The sequence below is a fragment of the Pygocentrus nattereri genome, chromosome 16, assembly GCF_015220715.1.
Source record: "Pygocentrus nattereri isolate fPygNat1 chromosome 16, fPygNat1.pri, whole genome shotgun sequence".
Lineage (NCBI taxonomy): Eukaryota > Metazoa > Chordata > Actinopteri > Characiformes > Serrasalmidae > Pygocentrus > Pygocentrus nattereri.
Window position 1 is genome coordinate 30,683,816 of NC_051226.1, and position 25,018 is coordinate 30,708,833.

The 25,018-nt window shown below is 38.1% G+C and overlaps 1 protein-coding gene across 1 annotated transcript in view; it reads right to left on the reverse strand.

Moving 5' to 3' along the window:
• Positions 1-271: 271 nt before the first annotated feature.
• Positions 272-25,018, reverse strand: part of LOC108431857 (rap guanine nucleotide exchange factor 6-like) — a 123,040-nt gene continuing 98,293 nt past the window's right edge. The window contains 13 exon segments of the mRNA XM_017705283.2: positions 272-3,119; positions 6,967-7,239; positions 9,329-9,813; positions 11,803-12,016; positions 13,060-13,191; positions 13,873-14,013; positions 15,027-15,206; positions 16,853-17,070; positions 18,187-18,210; positions 19,731-19,854; positions 21,697-21,908; positions 23,904-24,109; positions 24,112-24,292. Coding sequence (XP_017560772.2) covers positions 3,097-3,119; positions 6,967-7,239; positions 9,329-9,813; positions 11,803-12,016; positions 13,060-13,191; positions 13,873-14,013; positions 15,027-15,206; positions 16,853-17,070; positions 18,187-18,210; positions 19,731-19,854; positions 21,697-21,908; positions 23,904-24,109; positions 24,112-24,292 — 2,413 coding nt within the window. The 3' untranslated portion in view covers positions 272-3,096.

Genomic DNA, 25,018 nt, shown 5'->3' on the forward strand with positions numbered 1-25,018 from the left:
GGGAAGCAAAGAAGATAAAATTTCTGCCAGGCAAAAAAATGGGACAATCATAACCTTGGATTTTATTTTAACAAAATATCCAAAATACAGACTTTATAGAGGGCTCTCTTTTCAACTATACATGATCAGGAACATTCATTTACAACAACGCAAAAAATATATGTAAAAATTCATATATGAATATATATATATATATATATATATATATATATATATATATATAATATATATATATATATATATATATATATATATATATATATATTACCATTAACATCTTCAAGTTGTTGCTTGGCAAAACAACAAAAATACAAGGAAAAAAAATCTGAAAAATGTAATACTCCAGTTTTATCCCTTGGTATAATACAAAGCCTCTACATCTTAACCCTAGATAACTAAGGTTTAGTTACAATGTACTGTACAATTATTATTTATATACTTGCAAGAAGCAACAACATTTAAACCAGTATCTTTAAAATACTATACAAAATGTCCAACTAACAAGGAATGTAAAATGCACAACTAGCATATAAATATATTTTTTCCCTTGACAAGCAAGACTCGTTTCTCTCTGGGATTATGTACAACGGTAACAAGTGGCAGACTGAACTGATCATTTACAGCTGAGATAGCGCATGAGGTACATTAAAGTGGGCAACATAACAGTTTGAGATGCTGCGTCTACAGAAATCTTATTGCTTTAAAAAATAACTCATCAGCCTGGCACAGTAAAACAATGCAGTTCAGTTTATCTGTCAGATAGCTCCAATCAGTTAGCTCCAATCAACACTGTAAACAAATTGTAAGGATACACTGTAAACACACTCGAGTCCAGCGTCTAAAAGCTAAGCCCATTAGATCTGGATGCATGCCTAATTTTAATAACTATTACGATTCTACAGTGCCATTACAGTCAGCTGCAATTATGTAGCGAATGTTCGGTATTTTACAGCAACTAAGCTTTTCTTTTTCTTCATCGACTCTCATAAAGCACAGTTCATTGGACATACAGACAGCAGTGTGCCACATAAGTACCTAATAGTTTTGGTCTCTGAATAATCAAGCAGTTGGAGCATCTGAGAGATGTCATGCACGATAGCCTGAGATGCTGTAGAAGTGATATTCCTCGAGAACTGAACATTTTCCAGACGTTTTGACTCTCAGACCAGACGTTCTGCTACTGCTTGCTGGATTGGGATGTTTCCGCAAGTGTTAATAAGGCCCAATCCTATTACTGTATTACTCCAATTCAGACTAAAGAAGGGCAAAAAAAAAGGCAAGTCATTCTTACAAATCCAAAGAAAGGATGCACATTCAAAGTGAGGAATTCTCTAACAAAATTAGAGAAGGAATGCATGTTCTGAAAGGAGTAAACTGGCCCCAAAACACAGGCTGATGTTTGGCTCTGTATACTTCCATTAGGTAAACATCCATCCAGGAACTAGACCACATGCTGAGCAATCATGGGGTTTCTGAATATAGAAATAAGATTCTATAAGCTCCTGGAAATGTATCAATACTGCTACACATCAGTTATCACACTTGGTATTAACATACAGTACTGTGCAAAAGTTCTAGACCTTTATTTTCAGTTTAAACAGCCAGTAAGTAAAAGTTATTTACTTTTCAGGAGATATTTCTAAAGACCTTCGATATCCCATTGCATATGGAAGGGGAAGGTCGTAGGAATGCAAGTAAAAACAGGAGATAAAAAATTTCAAATATAGAGAAAATGGGACTCCTAATAACAGTATTAAAGGTTTTGATCTTTGAGAGAGTGGAGAAAATTAAGCCCCACTCATGTTTCAGACTTGAAAAAAATCTACAGATGTTTCTGTCCGTCCTTCCACTGTGAAAAGACAGCTATGGACTCTGGGCCTGAAAGAAATGTGTAGCTTTCAAGAAGCTATAACTGAGAAAAGGAAATGGACAAAAATAAAATTTGTGAACAACACATTTGTGAACAAAGAAGCTACTGATGCTCTCAAAAACAATGGACTCCATCCAGTCCAGATGTCCACATGTGTCTTGGATTGCGTGAAGCAGAAAGTGCAACCAACTTCTAAGACTAAACTTTGGAGGTCCAGAAAAATATTCTCGAGGACTTCTTTGAAAAACTGAAAGCAAGTCTCTAAAAACGAGGTAACTGACTTCCGCACAGTACTGTACGTCCTGAGTGGCCTAATCATAAGTGGACAGTGCTAAGTACAGGTGTGCACAGGGCGCAGTGTATTTCACAGATACACCGATGACTCATTTCTTGACCGATCAAACCAACATTGGGGTGGTCAGAGACACATATGATCATACAACATTTGGAGCATGAACACTAAAGTGTCCCAAGGGAAGGAACACCTGATCAGCTGCATCATCAGAGAGCAGCTGCATAGTTCTTTTCTTTGTCTCCTGCATTTGTGTAGAAGTTACGTTAGCAGTCCATGCGGTCTAAACATTAGTAACGCTTTGTACATGTACACAAACAAGAACTCATTCATCCATTCTCCAGTCAAGAAATCTGATCATATCACACATGCAAAATCCAGCTGTATCTCGCTGTCAGATCACCTCAAGATGGTCAATACCAGGTGTTAGATATGTAAGAATTCTGAAATTTGTCCATTTGTTGGAGTCACTTTGAGCTTAGCACTTGTTGAGGTACCCTTGAGCAAAAAAAGTTTGACACGCTTAGCGATGCATTCACAAATCTTCAAGATTGTTTTCATTCCTCTTGCACATGTTCAGAAATTAAAAAATTCAAATGTAAACTCTGCAAGACTTTGTTCATTGGCAAAAAAAAGGAATAAACTGCCAATTGGTCCAAAGCAAGGTACTACAAAACACACAGAACAGCATACAAAATGGAAAGATTCTTATATGGAGTCTCGTCTTAGTGTGTGCAGTTTTGTGAAAGATGGTTAAAAAGCGCTTCAAAATGACTGCAACATGGCACAAAAAGAAGACATAATAAAGCAGCCTGGGATTGCACAAGTCTTTGTGGCACTGCCTGTGGAGTGGCGAGGAGTGTGCTCTAGATGAAAGGCTTTAGCTTATGGAGTTGTCCTCACACTGTGGACCCTTGTCTACATTCTGCTGAAGTCACACCGCTGACACCTGCTCATCTGCAAGAGACAGAGACGATAAACGAATCTGAAAGACTAGACAAAACACATTAAACCAACCAAACATATCAAACTACTATATAACAAGAAACAGTGCACTACAAAAACATTTACACAGAACACATTTACACATCAAACACAGAAAGCTTACCAAGTCAAGCAATGGATTGTGACTGGTTTAAAGGAATCTTGCCAAGAGATTTTTTTCCCTTTACACTGAAGATAGATGCATTTACAATAAGCTCCTGTTACAGATTGAAGTCTTTCGAGCAGACCAACTTAAAGGGGAATTCCCCTGATTTTTCAGAATTTGCATTATTAAGTCATTAAGATGTAAACAGTTGTTCAGAGTGGTTTGATGTGCCCCTTTCTAGAGAAACAGTTTCCTCACTACTAAATATTCCACAGTCAACTGTCAGTGGTATTATAAAGTTTAAGAGATGGGAACAACAGCAACTCAGTCACAAAGTGTTCAGCCCCATAAAAAGACAGAGTGGGGTCAACAGATGCTGAGGGGCATAGTGCGCAGAGTTCACCAACTTTCTGCAGAATCAATCACTACAGACCTCCAAACTTCATGTGGCCTTCAGATCAGCTCAAGAACAGCATCGAGAGCCTCATGGAATGGTTTCCATGGCCGAGCAGCTGCATCCAAGCTTTACATCACAAAGCGCAATGCAAAGCATTGAATACAGTGGTGTAAAGCACTGCCACTGGACTCTAGAGCAGTGGAGACGTGTTCTCTAGAGTGATGAATCACACTTCTCTATCTATCTATCAAGGTTTGGCAGTTGCCAGGAGAAGGGTACTTGTCTGACTGTGTTGTGTGTAAAGTTTGGTGGAGGGGGGATTATGGTGGGTTCTTTTCAGGAGTTGGGCTCGGCCCCTTAGTTCCAGTGAAAGGAACTCTTAATGCTTCAACAGACCAAGAGATTTTGGACAATTTTATACTCCCAACTCTGTGGGAACAGTTTGGGGATGGCCCCTTCCTGTTCCAACATGACTGCGCACCAGAGCACAAAGCAAGGTCCATAAAGACATGTATGAGTGAGTTTGGTGTGGAAGAACTTGATTGGGCTGCACAGAGTCCTGACCTCAATCCGACAGACCACACAAATGGGCTTCTGGAAGAATGGTCAGAAATTCCCATAAACACACTCCTAACCCTTGTGGAAAGCCTTCCCAGGAGAGTTGAAGCTGTTACAGCTGTAGGATGGATTAAGAATGGGATGTCAGTCAAGTTCATATGTTTCTAGAATTTTGAGATGTTTACAAGCTCTCCATCCAATCATAATCAGATTTCATAATCTGATTATTCAAATAGTCATGTAAACAGCATACTTCAGTTTCTTAGATCAGAGTAAGGTCTAGAAATCTGCTAAAAAATCTGATAGAGAGCTGGATTTCAGCTCAGTAATCAGATTTCTCAGTGCATGTGTACTCTTACTCAAATTTCTTTTGAATTTCTCAGCCTGCGCATATGCGAGAACAGACATCAATACCAGAAATATCTGACTAGCATGGTAGCAAAACACTTTTGGAGCGACGCAGAAACCAAATACATGTCTGACAAAATAAAGGATTTATATATTCATCATCTTACAGGTGATGTATGGTCATATTTAAGTGACGTGATGTTTTAAATATAAAGTTTGAGTTTTACATTGCGCTTATGTCATGCTGTCTTGTTTTTTTACTGGCCGGTTGCAAAGCAGAAATCCAAATACTGCCTGACCTGGAGTTTTACATTATCTGATTACTCTAATGCACTGCTGTTGATTGGATTACTGAGAAAATCAGATTTTCTGCAGTTATCAGATTATTAAGTGCATGTATACACAGTTTTGACAGTTTTGAATGCATTATTTCAAGGTTTCACAAAAATACTGGCATCAGATCAGTCATAATAATTGCTTTGAAAAGATTATCAACATTGCATAGATGTTTCTATTATATGTAAACCTATAAACGTATTTACTGCACTCCAGCAGAGCAGACTGTTTAGGTCACTGTGCTAAAATGTCTGCATTTAATTGATTATAAGGCATTCATAACTAAACAAATAAATGCATCCCTCCCAAAAATCATTCATGGTGGAAAAGTATGTGCAAGACATTGTAAAGCAAAATAGTACCCAAAGAAAAATGTTTAAGATTTACCACTATTTTACCTTTATCAACATTACATATTAAAACTCAGAAGATGTGTAGGTTCACTGGTCATATTGAACAACAAATAAAAGTGTTATATTTGCAGACATCATGATCCCATGTTCCTATCATCACCACAACAAAGAGTTGGCAATTGTGTTGTACAATGAACAATTTCATGTCAAACCACTCTGAATTACTTTCTTTACATCTAAACGATTGAATTACAAAAGAACTGTTGATGAAGGAATTCCCCTTTATGACCTGTCAATATGGGTTCATTTCAAGTCAGCCCAACTCAAAATGACACATACAATATCAGTAGAAGTTAAGACACTGTTGACTGAATGTATGTTTTTCATATTCTTAAGATGTTTGATATAAAGGTATATTGTTAAGACAAATACAAATAAATAAACTTCTGTCCAAAACAAAATTTTAAATAACTTAAATAACCCCAACAAGTAGTTTAACAACAAAAAGTCTTAGCATATGTGTATCTTTTTAAAGCATGTGGTTTTCGCAGGTGGCTCCTCTTGAAGCTGCTTGTTAGAATGCTGAGAGCATGAAAAACTGCATTAAAGCAAAGAGAAGCTTCTCTGAAGAATCCACAACAGAAGATAGTTTTTTATTTGCTTAATGCTAACACTATGTTGGTCAATAAATAATTTAAAATTATTATTTCATAGTTTCGGTATCTTTACTGTAGACCTGTAGTTACTGTAGACCGAAGTCACTCGTCATTCTGTAGACAGCATCATGTCCACACAAGAAACTCTGGTGGATTTCTCTATGGCAGATTTTAATTATGCTTTTGGAAATTGCCACTGTTGTGCTCTATGGTAAATGAAAATGTTCCAAACAGATATGTTTTGTCCTGTGTACATTTTCCCCCAGAATATCACTGCACCCTCTGAATTAGGATCGTGTTTAGCTTTTGAAATATGAATAATGCCATGTACCTGCTACAAGCAAGCTGCCACTGAAGAAGAAAGTCTATAAACAATTTTTAAAATGTATTTTTTCCTGATTTTCTCCTCAATTTAGATGTATCCAATTCTACCCACTAGTACAATACCATCAGCTCTAGGATGTGAAGTGGGTCACTTTTCAAACTGCTGCTAATACAACATCACTGGACAGCTGAATGTGCTTGGAGGAAAGCACCTACCAACAGTTCTGTTACATCTGCTAACAGATTCCTGTGCTGGCTAGCACTGCATTGAGTGATGGGAGGGCCATCCTACCCCCCCAGAAAGAGCAAAGCTAAATGTGCTCTCTTGGATTCCTGGTTACGGATGGCTGTAGCATCACCAGGGATCAAACTCACAATCTAATGATGGGGATAAACAATATTTTATACCAACACTTTGGTGAGGTTGCCAGTGTACTGGTCTCAGTTCTGTATGCAGCTGTTCTCTTGCAGCACGATTTGAAATTTGACACTTCTGCAATTTCTTAATTCAGAGGATCCAGTGACATTTAAAGGAAAAAAACTAATTTTCTCCATTGAAAAACCAGCTTAAAGATGGACCCTGACACAGACTGCAGAATGCCTATTCTTCCAACGAAAGAAAAATAAAGAATAGCCTTCAGTGTGTGTCCAAACTTTTGACTGACATTGCATGAACTGGTATCGAGCAGCAAGCAGGCATGCCATGCTTGCCATGCTGATTCGGGGCTTTTCAAGCACATACCCTCCTCGCTATCTGCTAGAGCCTGGAGGATTACACTGGGAGGCCGTGCGAGGGAGCCACGCTGACCGGCCACCAGTCTTCGCGCATCGGCCAGGGTGCCAGGGCTCTGGAGCAGCTTGGACCTTTGCAAGGCCACGCTATAGTCGGGCGGCTTTAAATGTGGCGGCCGCAGTGCTCCTCCCTCGTCGCCCAAGGCCAGGCCCTGGTAGCCGGGAGGAGTCGGGGGCGGGGCCCTGTACCTATCGTCCTTGCAGGGCGAGGTTACACAGTACACTGCCGGCCGCCGAGAAAAAAAGGAGGGAAAGGAAGGAAAAGGGGAAAGGAAGGGAAGGGGTTGGAGTGACGGTGACCAGAGGGGTAGGGGGAAAAACAGCAAACAAAAAGAAAAATGGAGCACGTAAATGAGATGTTCACAAACAACAGACCACTTAAAAGAAATAAAAACAAAACACATTCACAACATGCAACAGCAAAGGCAGCAGCAGATTTATAGCTAGCGTGTATGTTTGATGCTAACTCTCTTGCAGCAGTTTTTGTTCCATAATTAAAGCTTTTTTTACATACTTAACACAGTTTATTCATGCTACATTATTTTATTAGTCCCAAACTAAAATTTTATGACTATCGCACTCTATTCATCATTGTTGTGTCTGCCACTGGCACAGCGATATCCATCAATAGTAAAAAAACTGTTACTTAATTTGATGATCACGTTATTATATACAGTACACACAGCACAGTAAAAGAACAAGAAGGTGGTATTTTTAATTCACAGTGCTAGTCGTTGCTCAAAGTCTACTGGAAGCTTGTTCTCTGCTTTGTCAGGTGTGAGGCTAGCAACTCAAATTGGGTTAGAGACATCCAAAAATATGTGCGAAAGCACTCATTATAAAGTTCCACCTGAATGAAGCGGTGAAAGTCTCTGCGCTCCTTTCACTTTTCTAATATGGGAACATGAAATACATTTTTTTTAGTATGAAAACTAATGAACTTGGTTAACTGCGTGGAAGTGAAAAACCTGGGCTGACAACATGAAACTATATAATTTTATATATTATGTTAAGGGACAAATATAGTTCTTATTCACAGCAGAAAAATATGTGAAAATTATATGGACTATTATTAAAATATTATGGCTGTCAAAGTGAATGTATAAATACATGATAAATATTAACATCTGTGATTGTAGCCCTCTCATTCAAATACTTAGCTATTAAATTACTTTTAAAGCAATATGTTCAGCTCCTTCGGTGGACTACAATCCTCTCGCAGGAAACCTAAGCAGCTAACTAACAAAAACAACAGCAAAGTCGAAAAATATGGTGTCCCCTCAGAATCTTCTACTGTACTGTAATGAGCAGCAAGTTACAATCAAGTTGAAATCATAGACTGTATAAGTGAAATATTTATATAATATAGTCACTGTTGCTCTCACTGGACTTTGGTAAAGAAATACTGGAAATTGCATTCACTCTACAGAAATCATGTGATTTGCATGTTCAAGGTCATATAAACCCTGCATTCATACGTTAAAATAAGGTAACTGAAAGAAATAAAAACATTCTTATGAAGCTTATTTTACCCAACACCTATAAGCTACAACCTTTTTTTTAATGGAATTATAAAACTGTGGGGTCCAATCAGAGCAATTCAGACAAATGCAATTAAAAATTAATGTCAATCACAATTAGACATGGTGCTCATTTGACTGGCCTACAAAATTTGGTGGTAGCACTTAGAAAAAGAGAAATTTAACAGTCCACAAAGACGTACACAAAATGGCAAAATCATGTAACCACTGTGAGTTGAATCTGTATTTTATTGTGTCAGATGAAGTGGACGACTGACTAGTGGCTGTGGCTTCACAAGAGCGAATGCTAGTGGTAATTCTAGAGCTAATACTGGAGCTCCTGTTAGTTAACAGGATTATAGATCCTAGTGGGTGCAAAATTGTTTAATTTGAGCAAAATCAGCTCATTTTACAGATACTCAGTTTATCAGAGTATTCAACTACTGTTCATGTCCCTAGGACGGTACCCAGTGGTGTTTCTTGCAGGTTCTGGCGAGAAATTTTTTTTTATCCTTTGCAATATTTTTTTCTGACATGTTTGCTGTGTAAAAGCCTTAAAAGTCCTGGAAAAGACTAGAAATCGGAGAGTTAGCATAAACTTAAAAGCAGCAGAAGCCAAAAGTGGAACACAGCTTCCTTTTCTCTAAAGCACTGTTACATGAAATGGCTAATTTAAGAGCCATTTCTATGTGGATAAATGGGAATGAAATCTGCTGATGCCTTTCGTAACAACACAACATCTGCAGGGGACCATCTGCACCACCTTCTCAGATGTTGCCGAAAGACCCTCACCTATGAGTCCTTTCTCTGTGCTTGACGTGACTGTTTTGTACGCAGGGTCTGTGCTTTGCTGTCCGTTGGCGGTCTCTCCTTGACCCGAGTGCTCTGCAGCTTTGCGCTTAATGGTGCCGTAGCTTCCCTCATAAGTGTCAGAGAGCGAGCTGGAGGAAGCCCAGCTCTGTCTGGAGTGGTTTATATCTGAGCTGTCCCCAGAATGCCTTCTGCTGGCCATCTGGTCCTCTGACCATGCTGGCCCCGCCTCCACTTCTGCAATTGGGCCACCCATTGGAGGGTGCCTGTGGTTCATCAGGTCCAAAGCCCTCTGAGCCTGAAGGCTCTGAAAGTTGTCGTGGGAGTTGCTGGAGCAAGAGGTCCAGCTTCCACGGCCGCTGTCTGCAGCCTCTGAGACAGATGTATGGTCAGGGGTGAGCTCTTCAGTGCTGATGGAAGAAGTGAAGGTGGAACCTCTGGTCACCGAGTGCCTCACCAAGGATGAACTGACAAAAAGAAACAATCTATAGTGAGATGAAGAAAAAAAATAACACACATATGACACACCAATACACAAAATACAACTTGTTGAATGTTCCCACTGCTACCACTGGCCACCACAAGACGTTTAACTGGTGCTGCTTGATAATGGTTAAAATGATCTTGATCATTGTTTGATCAATGATACAGGTAAAATAAGTCAATAAAAACAATTTTCAACAAACAACAGTAATAATAATAATAAATGCCTTAAAAAGGATTGTCAAAATTTATATCCTTATTACATCCAATAGTTTTAGGCTGAAATCGGGCACAACGGAAAAATGACTGACAGCAGTTACCCCCATCTGACTGTACTGTCAAAGTACTGTGGCTTTGTCCACACTTCATAGCTAAGCCAAGGCAAAGACTGCTTTCTGTTAGTCACCTTTCCACCAAGGTTATGCAAGGTTATGTGTTCCAATTAAATAAGTTCGGAGGCACTGTTGTACATTCCAGGCCTTGTAAAAAAAAAAAATGCTTAAAGCAATAACTTTTTCTTTTTCTGGTTAGGACTGTAGTGAAACGAACTACTTGTGCACAGCCTTTGCCTGAGATCATGAAAGCCTATTTAGCTGAGCTGGTTTCACTCTGTATGTTTTACTGCAGTGACAAATAAACAAAATTTCAATAAATCGACTGAATCTCAGGTCTGAGATACTAAAACACCTTGTGAAAAATTGCCTGGGTACACAGAAGCCCCATCATTAACGATTTATTTGATGCGGCTTGTGAAAGAGCTCAAATCACACACACAAAAAAAACATTTTCCTTGGCAGGAAATAAAAACAGCTCATATGAAAAAGCAGATACATTGTTAATCCATCAGAGGATACTGTAAAACATGCAATCCCAATAAAACCACCCTGTTTAATGCATTCGTGTTGGAAGGATTCTTTTACTAGCTTGGGACACAACTGAAAAGACTGTGGCAAGCAGGGACAGAGAGTAGGGATGGGTAAATAAATATCTAAAGAATATTTACATCTAACATCTAATCCTGACATTTCCTTTGGAAAACTGACCCTCAGATAAAAGTATCAATACTGAGAGCTAGAGCTAAAACATGCAGCAGTTTCATGCATTTTTCCAGAGTTTAATGTACAAGCCTGGCATATGAGTGAATTGGAGTTACTGAAGTTAGCATAGCCTTATTTTCATGCTATTTTTACCTGGATTTTTTCAGGTTCTTAAAACCAGGCATAAATAAATGGTAGTCTCTAAACCTTGTGGATGTGCTTATGTTTAATACAAGCAGCAGTCAACCAGACAGAGACACAGGCCAAGAATGTAAGACCAACAGAATAACACCATTTTAACTTGGGCTAGCGGGTGAACATAAGTGAGTAGCTGCAATATTTACTTTTCTTGCTTCTCTGCTTCACTGTGTCCTTAAACCCAGGCATAGTAGTTAGTATGCATAGCTTTTATGATTAGTAAACTGATGTTCATTTTAAATGCATTGTGAGCACACACTGTGACTCATTTTGCGCCATTATCATGTATCTGAGTGTTTTTTCTTTGAATATTCATTGTGGAATGTGTATTTGGTGAAAGAAAGAAACTATTTCTCTGTCTGCTCTCTTTAGCTGCCTCTCAAACAGACAAGACTATCATGCCAATGCAGTGCCGCTGGCAATTAGAAAGCAGGCTTTCTAGCCACTCTATATACATAGCCCAGAAGCAGGGTATATTAACTAGGCCTTGGTGATATCTTTAAAAAAATCATTTGATTTGATATTTGATTGGTGTAAAAAAAAAAAAAAAAAAAAAAAAAATTATATGTCAATTATATCATCCAGCCCATTCCTCACACTCTGAGAGAGTAGACCACTTCGGTGTCACTGCAGTGCTAAAAATGAACCATCACCCATATAATACCTGGCATATATGATATATAGTATATACATAAAGAGAGGGAGAGAATGACAGCAAAAGAGGAGAAGTTTCTGTACCTTGTGCATGGCTGGCAGTGGTCTGAGGCAGGGTGCGTGTGTAGCGATGTCTCAGGCTGGCTGCTGGCTTTGCCCCCACATCGCTCTTCTGAAGGGCCTGCAGGCATGGAGTCCACTGAGGAGCAGTTACTCACTATGCTGGAGCGAGAGGAAATCTCACTGTGGCTCGAATCTGACTGGTCCGATCTGCCTGACGGCATCAAAGCATAGCCTGCTACACACACACACAAACACAGATAGAGGGATCATTGACTGTGCATGTGCTGCTTGATGCAGTAATCTTGAGGAAACTTAAAGCTTACTGCCAGCACTGACTGAAAAATCCAAAAAGAAAACTTTGTTTTTTATTTCTCAAATAACAAACATTCACAGACTGTACAACATCAATCTTAACACCAGTTTTGATTAAATGCTCCGTCACTGACTGGTTACCTGGATCAGGGCTCATATTACTGAAGCATCTAAGATTAGGAGTGCTGATCTAGGATCTGTTCCTGTCAGTAACTCTAATGTCAGTCTACTCTTAAGAAGCTTTGACAATACAAGCCCAGGTGCTCTATCTACCAAAATGTATCGAAAACCATTCAAATAGTGAAACATGACATGAGATGATCCGGTCAATTCTAAACACTGCAAAGGTTGAATCATAAAGGAACTAAAGACAGGACAAGAAAGCCTGTGACTGTTTTGTCTGAGAGGCCACAAGAGGGGAGAGATAAAGTTGATAAAAATGCAAAGAAGATAAACAGAGATTAGCAGTTTTCATATAACTTTGGCATTTTTATATTTAATAAAAATAATTTAAGTAAAAGTAATTTTGCTAACTTTGCTGTAACAATATTCACACACACAAACACACACACACACACACACACACACACACACACACATGCACACACGCGCACACATACACTCTGTCCCTCAGTCTGTCCCTTTAAGTTCTTGTCTGAGTCAGTTCTCCTTTTGCGCAGCCAGATGAAGGCTTTTGTGACAGAGGGCTTGAGCATTTAGGCTGTTTTGGCATCTGAAAGGGGCTCTGTCTAGTCAAGGTACTGCTCTCTCCTGCTTCTTCTTGCCTTCCCCTGGACCTGCTCCTCTCCCTCAGCAGCCTGAAGGGTGAAAGCCTGCACTTTCTGCTGAAGCACTGTAGCTGGATCTCTGAGCCTATCTCTAATTGCTCAAGCCTGGGCTGATCCCTCTCCTTCCTGCTGACCCACTGGGTCATCTTCTGGATTTGCTTGTGGAGAAAAGCCCCACCTATACCGTAGCTTCGGCCTCCGCCTCCCACCGTGCTGCTCCCTCCAGCCCTGGCACTGGCCTCACTGGTCAGGGACGATGAGGAGCCTGATAGGTTCAGCTGACCAGAGTCTTGTGATTTTGCTGTGCTCACTGAGGATAGAAATAAGCAAAATCCAAGAATGAAGGAAAACTTCACATTCATATTTTAACAAGTTTCCCTCTTACTCCAACCATAGTTGATCAGCCAAGTCTTATTTGCTGTCTGAAGATCCTTTACTTCTGCACTGTAGCTAACAAGTAATTGTAGCTTATTCCCCACCAATTAGCAACCAATCTTTTAAAACTCCTGTTTTGCCAGACCCTTTAAACACCACATTCTTTGCATGTGGGTCTTGTCATTTAGATTCATTTTTTTCTAAACAAAGACTTCTGATTTGTATTATACTGAACCTGACACTGCTGCAATCTCCTAAAGAATGTCATTACAAGGCTGATAGGACTAAATCCTAATTAAGACCGTTAGGTTTTATTTTTCTTATCAAAGTGCAAATCACTTAGCGCCAAGTACGAATTACCCAAGTTCCCACCTATACAATAACATTATCTTAAAAAATGGACAGAGAGAAAAAACAAAATAGTAAGCTTAAGGGTAGGCTGCTACTATAGTTTTTAAATATGCAATGTATTGATTTCTGTTAAAAATTTTTATAGGTAACAATATATCATGAAATAACAGAAATAAACACTAAACTCTAACACTAAAGTCTTGACAGGTCAAGTACATTTGAAGTAAAAAAAAACGGATGAGGAAAATTGAGTTTGTGGCTTCACCTTTGCGAGGAGAGCCCTGTGGAGACACTGTGGGGCTGGAGTGAAGGGAAGAGACAGTGGATGTAGCATCTTCAGTCCTCTTTCCACTGCACTCCTCTGTTGAGATAGATGTTTTCTTCACCACCTGTGGCGAGCTGGAGTCTGTAGAGCACAGAGAACTACTTAGAAACGAGCACATGCCCATCACACACAATACACAAAACCTGCTCTCTCTTTATTGAGTGTCTGTAATACAAACACTGCATTCTTATTAATATTTCACAACATAAGATGAAGCTCTGAACTGAGCTTGCAGTTTTGAGCTAACAGAGGGCACATTGTGCTGAAGCAGTTTTAAGACTAAACTACTTAGAAAGCCAATCTTTTCCACAAAGGGCAGGTTTTCACTGCAGCAAAGCAGAAACTCATATGATCATGTCTAAAGTCTGACCAATTGATTTAACAAGTGGAATCATGTGTGCTCTTGTTTGTTTGGAATGAAAACCTGCAGCCACACATTTTTAATGGATATTAATTCCTTAATTCATAATCCCAGGGTGTTAAAGTTCTGTCAAGAGCTGTTGAGAAGAGTTGCTTTGGAATTCTCATAAATCAATCAAAAATGTATAGAAAACACATTATTTTCAACGTTGCTGAATGACCAAAGCATTAAATTCAGAACATGTGAATGTTTAGTTCACATGTATTACAGTATATTAGTGTTGCTTATGTTATTAACTCTTGCTTAACTTATTACAACACAAACACATATTTAAAAAGTCAACTATTCTAGCAGTGATGCATTAAATGCTGCCCCTCAATCATCAAATTCTCTAAACTACAGATTCTTTTCTTCAAATGCAATGACAAAATACAGCCAGCAGGGGGCAGGCTTTATCAGAATAAAGAGAAAGCAGGAAGACCAACCGTGTTTCATTTGGATTGCACCTCACAGCTGAAGATGATAGCAATGAGCCCCAGCCCAGGTCCTGGAGCCCCCTAGCCTCATTATTTTTAAAGTTTTCAATTAATATGGCTAAATTTGCTGAAAAGCTAAATAACAAACCCTAAGTTGAAATATGTTTGCAAGAGCAGCGGAAACACTAAAATGTAAAGGGCAGGGAGACAAATGACAAAAATTAGCACAATATGGCAAAAACCACTTGTGTACTTACTGTATGCGGCTGCCAGGTCTTTAGCAATGCTCTTCTTGCGCAGTGGGTAGAGACTGACAGGCGGAACCTGCAGTACTTGAGAGACGCGGTTCTGCGACTTGGCGGAGGAAGGGGTGGAGCGCATAGACACGGGAGACATGTCTGATTTTGTCGACCTCCTTTCACTCAAATTCTTAGATACTGCAGAGACAGAAGAAAGGGTTTAGCTCACTCGGGCAATAATGCACATCTGGGAATAGAAAGTAAAAAGAAAGTTACTTTGATAAACAGAGCAGTACACCAGGAGGAAGAGGGTAGTGGAAATCAGAGGGGTTTAATTATCTGCCACAAAATCCCTAATATCTAAAAATGCTTTAGTAAGTTCTACATTTTGCTTGTTTAAAATGTTGAAATGTATTGTGTTTTTGTCTAAAGAATTCACTGTCCCAATGTTCTAATGAATCTAGACCCTTAGGACCATATCAGGCTGCTTACTTTTATTCTGTAGATAGTAATCAACTAAATACAGGAGAAGGGCTCAACACAAAACCCAACTTTAACATTTTTGGATGTGATCTGTTCATGGAAGTGGATGACGTGAAAAAATAATATTATAATACACAATATATTACAATATTTTCTGACTTCTGATAAATTGGAACAGACAAAAAAGACCATTAGTACCATATTTAAAAAATACTATTTAAACCTATGAATACACATTATTGTACCACACCACACTGCACTCTAATTAATCATGACTAATTATGCTTTCATTGTAAGGAAACTTGCAATTAGTTATAATTATTTAAGAACCAAGTAATAAAGATATTCACAATAAGAGCATATTGTGATGTAATTTATCACAACAAATATTGCCATACTGCCAAATCCTATCTGTTCATATAGCTAGGTATTTATTATTGAGTAAATATTAGGACCTCTTTATGGCAGCATTTACAGCTGTTGAAATATCAACTCCGCATCCCATGAAACTTCAGCTTGCACATGCATGTTTCAACATTGGGAGTCTACTAATTGGTCAGAGATACAGACTTGATGGCCACTGTAAACGTAAAAAATAAAAAGCCAAAAGCACCATAATAAGGAAATATAAGCCCTCTGCTAGCGAAAGCAGCCTCAAACAAAGTAGGAATGAATTCTGCTATCAGACACTTAGCTTGCTAATATTTAATATGGATTTGAAAGATTAAAAATGTTTTTAGTAGTTGAACTCAAAGTGCTTGATGGACTCAACTTTAACAATTAGATAAGGTGTTTCAATGGGGCTCTTAAGAGAGGTGGACAGTCTGACATAATGTTGATATTAAGATATCTGTAAGTACTATTGAACGGACTTTAGGCCGACCATGACAATAGTCTTTGGCTGATTTCATGAAATGAAAACACTGCAATTAACTTTTTCTCCACTAGTCGGTGCATGTCCTCTTTGTACAGACATGAGGTGCTAAATTTCATTAAAAAAAACAAGCAAAAAAAACAACTTGCAGAGATGTAAAGTCTGACCAAATAGATGTCAGTTAATATACCAGATTCAAAGTAGATTACGTTAATACATTCTTGCTAGATCTTCAGAATGGGCAGTAAGTGTTGTATATGGCTCTATTTATAACCTTTCTAAAAATGGTTCTATATAGCATCAAAAAAGGTTCTTCTATTGTTATAAGCTTGAATATGTAAGAAAAGAAGTGCTATATAAATAGAACAGAAATATATTTTTACTCTCTGTTGTGGTTAGGGTGTCTTACTACCAGGCAACCTACAGATACACTTCAAACAACATCACTTCAAACACAAGTTGTCGTTTCAGTAGAATGTATACTCACAGGTGCTATAGGCAGGCTCACACTGCAATGACATGATCTGGAACTTCTCCTCATCTGTTTCCACCTGCAGATGAGCCAGGTACTGCTTCACCTTTCGGGCCATCTGTGCGTCTTCATACAGCTTCTTGGCGTTGAGCAATGAGCTGCGTCGCACACGCTTCTTATGGCCGCCCTGCACATCTAGCAGGTTGGAGTTGGTGCTGCCTTGGCTCAAGGACCTGAAGAAGAACATGGGGCTTGGTTATATAGAAGGAGGAGAGATGTGTTTACTGAGGGTGCAGTGTCCTCTGAATGCTGTTACATGGTTAATAAAAATTAAAATAACAACAAAAATAAACACCAACTGAAGTAATGAGTCAAGTAATTAGCATGCCATTTTGGTTAGAAAACTGGTAAGACTTTGCACGTTCCTACATAAAAGAGAATTCCACTGATTTTCCAAAATTTCTGCACTGTTTAAGATGTAAACAAAGTTGCTTTGATGTGCTGTATTCAACAGACACTTATGGAGTCAGAATTGTTCACAGTTTTGGTCAATAGAACCAGACGTCCAAAAATACTAAAGCTTCTTATCTTATGAAAAGGTTACTGAAATGAAATGTCTTTGACAATGTTTTTATGATGGTATTGTGATACATTTTTGGCCTAACAAGTCTTTTTGAAAACATTGGAAACATGAGGAAGTAGGAAACTATTTTTTAAGCTTTAGCCTTTGTCTAGCTGCAAAGTAAACAACTGAATTCATGGCATCCTCTACATCCACGCATAGTTCATCTGCATTTTGCACACCAGAGCAGAGCAACTTAATGCAACCATGCAACCAGGGTCTTGTTCAGGGTCTTCTCTGCTGCAGATAATCATGTTCCCGGCAAGGCACAGCACTATCCATACCACTGTAGTTTATACATTGTAACCTAACCTGTTGTAAATTTAAAAACCTCTATTAATAGCCTATATTTAGTGCGTTATTACTTGATTAATATATATGCTTGTATATATACTCTTTTGTATTTTTAATGTTATATTTGGCATTCTTAGCGAGGAGCAAAGTAAGCTTTTCATTGTATATAAGGAAACCTGCTTCCTCAGTGCAAATGACAATAAACACTTTGATTGATTGTTCAAACCCGTCATTGACATCATACCCACAAAATAACAAAAGAAAATGCAAAAATAAAAATACAAAGATGATGGAACAGCCATTGCTGGATCCTGCAGATGAAAAAGCTGGGGGTTTTTTGTACAAGAGGAAGGAGAAATGGGTATGACAGGGTTAATGACGATGACACATACAGGGCATGCAGGGATGCAGCTGGACAAAGAGAAAGACTTACCCTAAACTCTTCCATCTCTTCTTCCTGAAATCAAGAACCATAAAAGAAGGGAGTGGAAGGTAGCAGGGCAGAGAGAAGATCAGAAAGGGGACACATCCTCACTCACCCACAAACATACAGGCACGAATGCTTAATGACAGCAGGGAGAGAAAGGAAAACCACCACCACCAGAGACTTTACATGCCATCTAGAGGCCACTGTCTGGTCATCCTAGAATGTGTGGTGCCTATGGAAGCTCCAATGATACGGAGGAAAAAAAAACAAACAGATATGCAGATATACCTGCACCAGTGTTTGTGTTTAAATGTTGTGTCCTGTTAGCTTTATAAACCACAGGATTGTTGGTATTTACATTTATGGCATTTAGCTGATGCCTTTTTCCAAAATGACTTACATCATAAGTGCTTTGTTGTCCCCTAGCAAGGGTCTTTTTTGCAAGTTTATTACTAATGCTAGTTTAAGTAACAGTTCAACATCAGCATCAACTAGTTTGCTTTTTTTGCTCAACAACCTAACGCTCAAATTATTTATAGCATGAGAGTGAAGTGAGACATTATAGCAGCAAACTCAGACATGCGAGAAATAGTCATTGTTTACACGCACACCAGTGGTATGGCATTGGTGTGACTCAGGCTACATCCACAGATATGCTTTAATGTGGCCTATTTCTTACATTGGTCTGAGCAGGTTGTGGTACCTTATAGCATAATAATGCTTCACCAAATGTTCACACAACAAACACTGCCTGTGCTCGTCTCACTCCCAAAATAAAACGCTAAGCATAAACATAGTCACAGGCATTTTGCTGGCGCTGCTGTAAGAGGTCTATTTCAACCTGTATGAAATTATGTAGAACATTCAGTTCACTTGATTATACAGACAAAAGATCACATCGCCACAAATCAAATATTGGATTTAAGTACAACAGCTGCTTAAACCAAATATGTGTCACATATATGCATGATACAAAAATTGTGGTAGCCAATACCAACAGCAGCAAAATTTGATGATTCTCTGTACCACCTCAAAAACAGAAACTCCATAAAGCACAATCTGCCATTTATAAACCATTATATTAAAACCCAAAACAACTAGCCACTCAAGTGCTAAAACCAATAAAGCTGGAGCACACATTTTTCCATAAACAGCAGCTCAAACAACAATAAACACAAAAAACAAAACAAAAAACAAAATGAACATGAACCTGCTCTCAACACAGATTGTCGCTTCAGTTTGTAGAACTTCTCTTGGTTATTAGGTCAAAAACAGAAGTCAGAATATGCTGCCATGCATGTAAAAGAAAATATAACTGTAAACAGAAATTTTATACCTTTTTAAACATCTTAGTTTGGTCTAGTTTCTCAAGTTAAGAACTTAGTTGGGCTACTGTGTGCATGTAATTGTAATAAATGCATAATGCTCTACATAATCAAGCTAAGAAATCTTTGGTTGCTTTATCATAATGTAGCATCCATAGACACTGATGGATGTGTGTGGCAACCAATTATGACTGTATTTGACATTAGATGAACAAAGACACACACCTCTGACGGAACATGAGTGCTGGGTCCATGTTGGCGGAGGTCATGCGCACAACATTGCGGATTTCCTTGGCGATCATTCGTAACTTCTCAAAGTTCACCAAGCCATCCACAATGGAGTCGTTTCCTGAGTGGTTTGAAAAGGTGAGAATTAGAAACAGGACCAAAAAATAAAATGAAAATACAGGGAATAAAACAATCATTATTCCAGTGAATTATAATGCAGTCTCCTTACTGCTTTTACATCTCAGACACAGAAGCCTATAGACAGCAGTAAAACTTACAATACTGCTGTGCTCAGTTTCGATGTTTTTTGATAAAGCTCTAAAAGACACTGCACCACGTCTTGTGTGTCAGATGGGTTCGACAATAAATAATATGCCACAATATTTATTTTTCAGACATGTGATCATTGTTTGAACAGAGAAAAATATTGCTACATTTTGAATAATATCACAAACTATGAATACAATGAATTTTTCTATTTTATATTCCACATACTGTTTTGCACTAAAGTTAACTGGGACTAATTTTGTTCTCTTTATAATGAAACGTGCAACTGCTCCATTCATCAAAGTATATTGCATTGTGACATAACTTATCATAATGAAATATGGCACATTTCCCAGCCATTTGCTGAGAAACACATTCATAACTCTATTGAGAAACACCATTCACATGCTTCATTCATTTCAGTGACTCAACATTCAACAGCTGTCTTGTGCATAATGACTACTCTGACTATTCCTGAACTATTCCTCATGCCATGTGACTTCCTCATCTTATCTTCACTTCTGTAGGCATTAGGCAATGCTGCCATGAAAAACAAGAAATGGAAGTGAGCCGGGTTGCAGAAGTGAGATGTATTAGGCTAGTGAGAGAAGTACAAAGGGGTGGCAGATAAACAAGAAATGGAAAAACATATGAAGGCAAATGAAACTGATTGCTCATTTGGTAAAATTTGCCTGAGGAGCAAAGAGCATTCAGATTAATATATATATATATATATATATATATATATATATATATATATATATATATATATATATATATATATATATATATATAAAATCCGAACGCTCTTTGCTCTGATTGCTTTGATTAATTATATATATATATATATATATATATATATATATATATATATATATATATATATATATATATATATATATATATCCATCCATCCCATCCATCCATTTTCTAAGCCGCTTCTCTGTCAGGGTCGCGAGGGGATGCTGGAGCCTATCCCAGCAGTCTTCGGGCGGAAGGCAGTATACACCCTGGACAGGTCGCCAGTCCACCGCAGTATATATATATATATATATATATATATATATATATATATATATATATATATATATATATATATAATTAATCTGAATGCTCTTTGCTCCTTAGGCAAAAATCACACACACACATACACACACACACACACTATATATATATATATATAGCCTGCACTATATATTAAAGTATTGTGTATATAAAAGTTATCATAATATTGATATTTGAAAATATGATATAATGGAATACTGGAACATGCAAAGGGGTCCTCTGACCATTTATGTCTGGGTGTTTAATTAAATCAAAGTATTCATATAATCCCAGTTTGAGATGTCTGGGTGGGTAAAATGACCCTTCCTCTGCCCCCTCACTTAGCATGATGCTAACCAGTACTATCAGTTAGCATTCTCCTCCGCTTGGTGGAACTGCCAATGACTTAATAAAATTTTTTAACGGTTAATCTTTAAAAGCAGCTTGTTTTCTGATTTACTAATGCATTTTAATATATTGCATAAACATAACATTTGTAATACGTAGCATTATAATCAAAATACTAGTGTTTTGTTCATATCATTCAGTCTTACTAGCAAAAAATAACAGCTAAGAGGTATAACTTGTGAGTCATTATTAGCAATGGGTAAATGTGTAAGAATCTTGCATCTTTCATTTTGCATTTACACACCTTCATGCAGGAATGTGAGGTCTTTCTTGACTACAGGAAAGAGGGGGATGATGGGTGGCTGTACACTTTGGCTGCTCAGGATGTTGCGGTATTTGGCCATGTTACGTGATGGGTCAAAAATATCCTGCAAGTCACGAAACAACTTCTCATACTTGCTGGGGAGCTTCTCCCATGTGCTTCGTAGCCTGGACACTGGGGAAAGGTTCAAGCCACTAAGGAAATGAAAACACAGACCATACAGATAATAAGCAAATAGCAAATGTCCTTTGTAATATTAAAAAATTAGTAGAACGCTTACCCATTCAACAACATACATTAAAAAAAAAACATCTGATGGTGCCATATACATTAATGTTCAAGGCTGACTTGCTTTTTAAATCATCTTGTCTTTTCATTTCATTAAATGCTCTATCTATAGCACCGACCTCTTAATAATGAAGGATCATAGACCAGAGAAAATTAAATGTTCTAAATGTTCCCAGCTCTTTCTAATGACACCAAGCTAAGACAGTCTGAACCTGACTCAGATCAGTATTGTCAGAGTAAGTGGTTTTGGACTGCAGCTTGCTAGAATGCTATCCTATTCAATATGACACGCTTGCACGAACACTGAACATGCAGCTATTCATGTGCCAATAACCCAGCCTCTAACTGAAGGCAGATGCTCCTGTGTCACATGACTAAAAAGGCCTGGAGGCCCAAGCACAGAGAGAGAGAGAGAGACATTTCCCAGAGCTACGCTCTCCAGCTCACTGCTCAAGGCCACATGAGATGCTGCCTGAGTCTAAATATCTACTGTAAGCAAGCAGCAATCCAGATGATGTCACTACATTTTGACACTCATGACAACAATAACAGAGATATGGATTGAGTGTAGCAATGGCAATGCTACTAGAGCTCCTGCATACAGTCAATAAAAAAAAAAAAAAACATGAAATCATTATGGTTTTCGATGTAGTGTTTAGAGTTGAGGGAGAGGGAGAGAGAGAGAGAGAGAGAGAGAGAGAGAGAGAGAGAGATTTCAACAACAAAACAATATGTGAAATAGTCAGTTTTTCAGTGGTTTACATCAGAAGTTCCCAACCACCAGTTTGCAGCCTGTTATCGTATGTCGTATATACATGTTGTTTTACATCACTTTGTAATTACTGGTAAAACATCATTTTGTTATCATAAATAACTTTGGTCTGACTATTTCATTTAAAAAAGAACAGTCAAAATAAACACTCAACATACTCTCAGTAACATAACAACATATCAATGATGTAACAGCAGTGAATTCATTCAGTAGATTATGCATTTAATTAAATGCATAAACAAAATTTGTTTACAGTCTGTTGATATAAGTTGTTTTTCACTTTATTGGAGTGTTGAAATTGTTATCTGTATATGTTAACCTGAGATGTCACTGAAAATGTAACAGGTATAATACAGACCCTCTCAATATCTTTACAGACATGCTGCTGACCCCATTCTGTAAGTGGACTTTAACCAGATTAGATTTTGGTTAAGAACAAGATTAGTTCCAGGGTTAGGGTTAGGTTTTGGGTAAGGTTAGGTTTTGTGTAATGGAAGTAACATATTAAGTATACTTCATATGACATAAACAAGACAACAACTTAATGTAAGTAATGTATAATAATATATTCAAGATATTATTCAGATGCTGCACTACTGCTATTTCTGTGATGCTCTGTTATGAGTTTAATAATCATATAAAAAGGACCACACAAATTACTGTTAAAGTGTAACTTTGGTATGTACAATTTAACTAGGTTAACTGTGTTTTTAAGGAGCTGAATAAGATCAATATAATTTGCCTTGTTAAAAAATATTTGAATCATCCAAACAATATATGGATCATTCTACTGAATTAGTTTGAAGTGAGGAACAACAGTAAAGAAGGAAAGCTACTTAAAAACTATTGAAAAACATTAACCCCTTAAATGGCCAGGGCCAAAAAATGTTTTACACACTCCTAAGAACAGCTTAACCAGTTTGCACTGAAATCCCTGTAGTTACTGAATAATAAGCCTTAGTAGGTAAAACACCATTAATTAGCATTACCCTCTGATAAGTGAAGGAAGAACACTCATATTGTCCTAACAAAAAAAGTCATAAAAAAACCAAACAAATCATTGGAAAAAGAAAAGCAACAACAACAAAACTAAATAATATCTCTGAACATCTGAACATCCTCCACCCACCTGATGATGGCGAACATGGAGTTGAAGTTTTTGCATTCGCGGCAGTGTAGCGCAATCTTGATGAAGTGCTTAATGATCTTCATCCGTTTAAGTGTGTTAGCCTCTCTGAGGATTTCAGCGGCCACCCAGAAGGTCTCCTGGTTGATGAGCTCCTCAAACTGCTTCAAGTGGCCCCTTGTTCCACTGCTGGGGTCCAGCTTAAAAGATGGTTGTCCACATACTCGGTGGACTCAATGTTCCGAAAGATTCCAAAGTCACGCATCGAGAGTTGGGCTGCAACTTCCACGGTGCTGAGCTGGAGTAGGCTGATTTGGCTTTCCCTTAGAAGCTCCTGGGCATCCTCATCAGAGCACAATGTCTCTGTCTCCATGTTGTTCTTCAGGTAGTACCTGGTCAAACAAAGGCATAAAGGCATAACCACTTGTGAGGTTTCTTTAATGCAATTACTCAACAATCAATGAACCCCAATCTTATTTTCCATTTCAGTTCTTGTTAGCAATATTAGTACTGTAAAAATAAAATATTTTACAGCCAATGTGAACTGAATACAAATTAAAGCTACAAACTACCATCTTCTTTATCTGCGCCGTTTAAGATGCAGCCCATTAAGTACCATTAAGAATGACACTTTTGTAAAGGTTTCTGCTTGGACTGCATGTCAGTTTAAGTTGTATTGCTAAGCCTGTTGAAATGGAGGATCTTATACGCATTCAGTGGCAATAAAAATGCCAAGAGCGTCATGTTTCTTGGTGGATTGATAGTTGTGATACATTTTCCCAGGAGGAAGAAAGAAAGAATACAGTTACTGATACACTTTCCTTGGAAGGCATCCAAGAGGGCCAAGCTGAAGTACTGCAGCTAATGGACTTGTAATGCATGCTGCTTCAATACCTTGTTACACACTTCAACAGAAACATGGCTCTTTTGCTAGAGTATGGACCTTCAAACGGCAGCTAAATGAACAAGAGCACCTGCAGTGCATATGAATAAACTATGATTTGCTGAGATGATAGAAATCGTAAAACAGTCTAAACAAAAGCTGAAGCTTGCCTAAAAATCATCAATGCAAATCATATACCAAAATGAATTATTAGTCCGATATTATTCTGTCAATT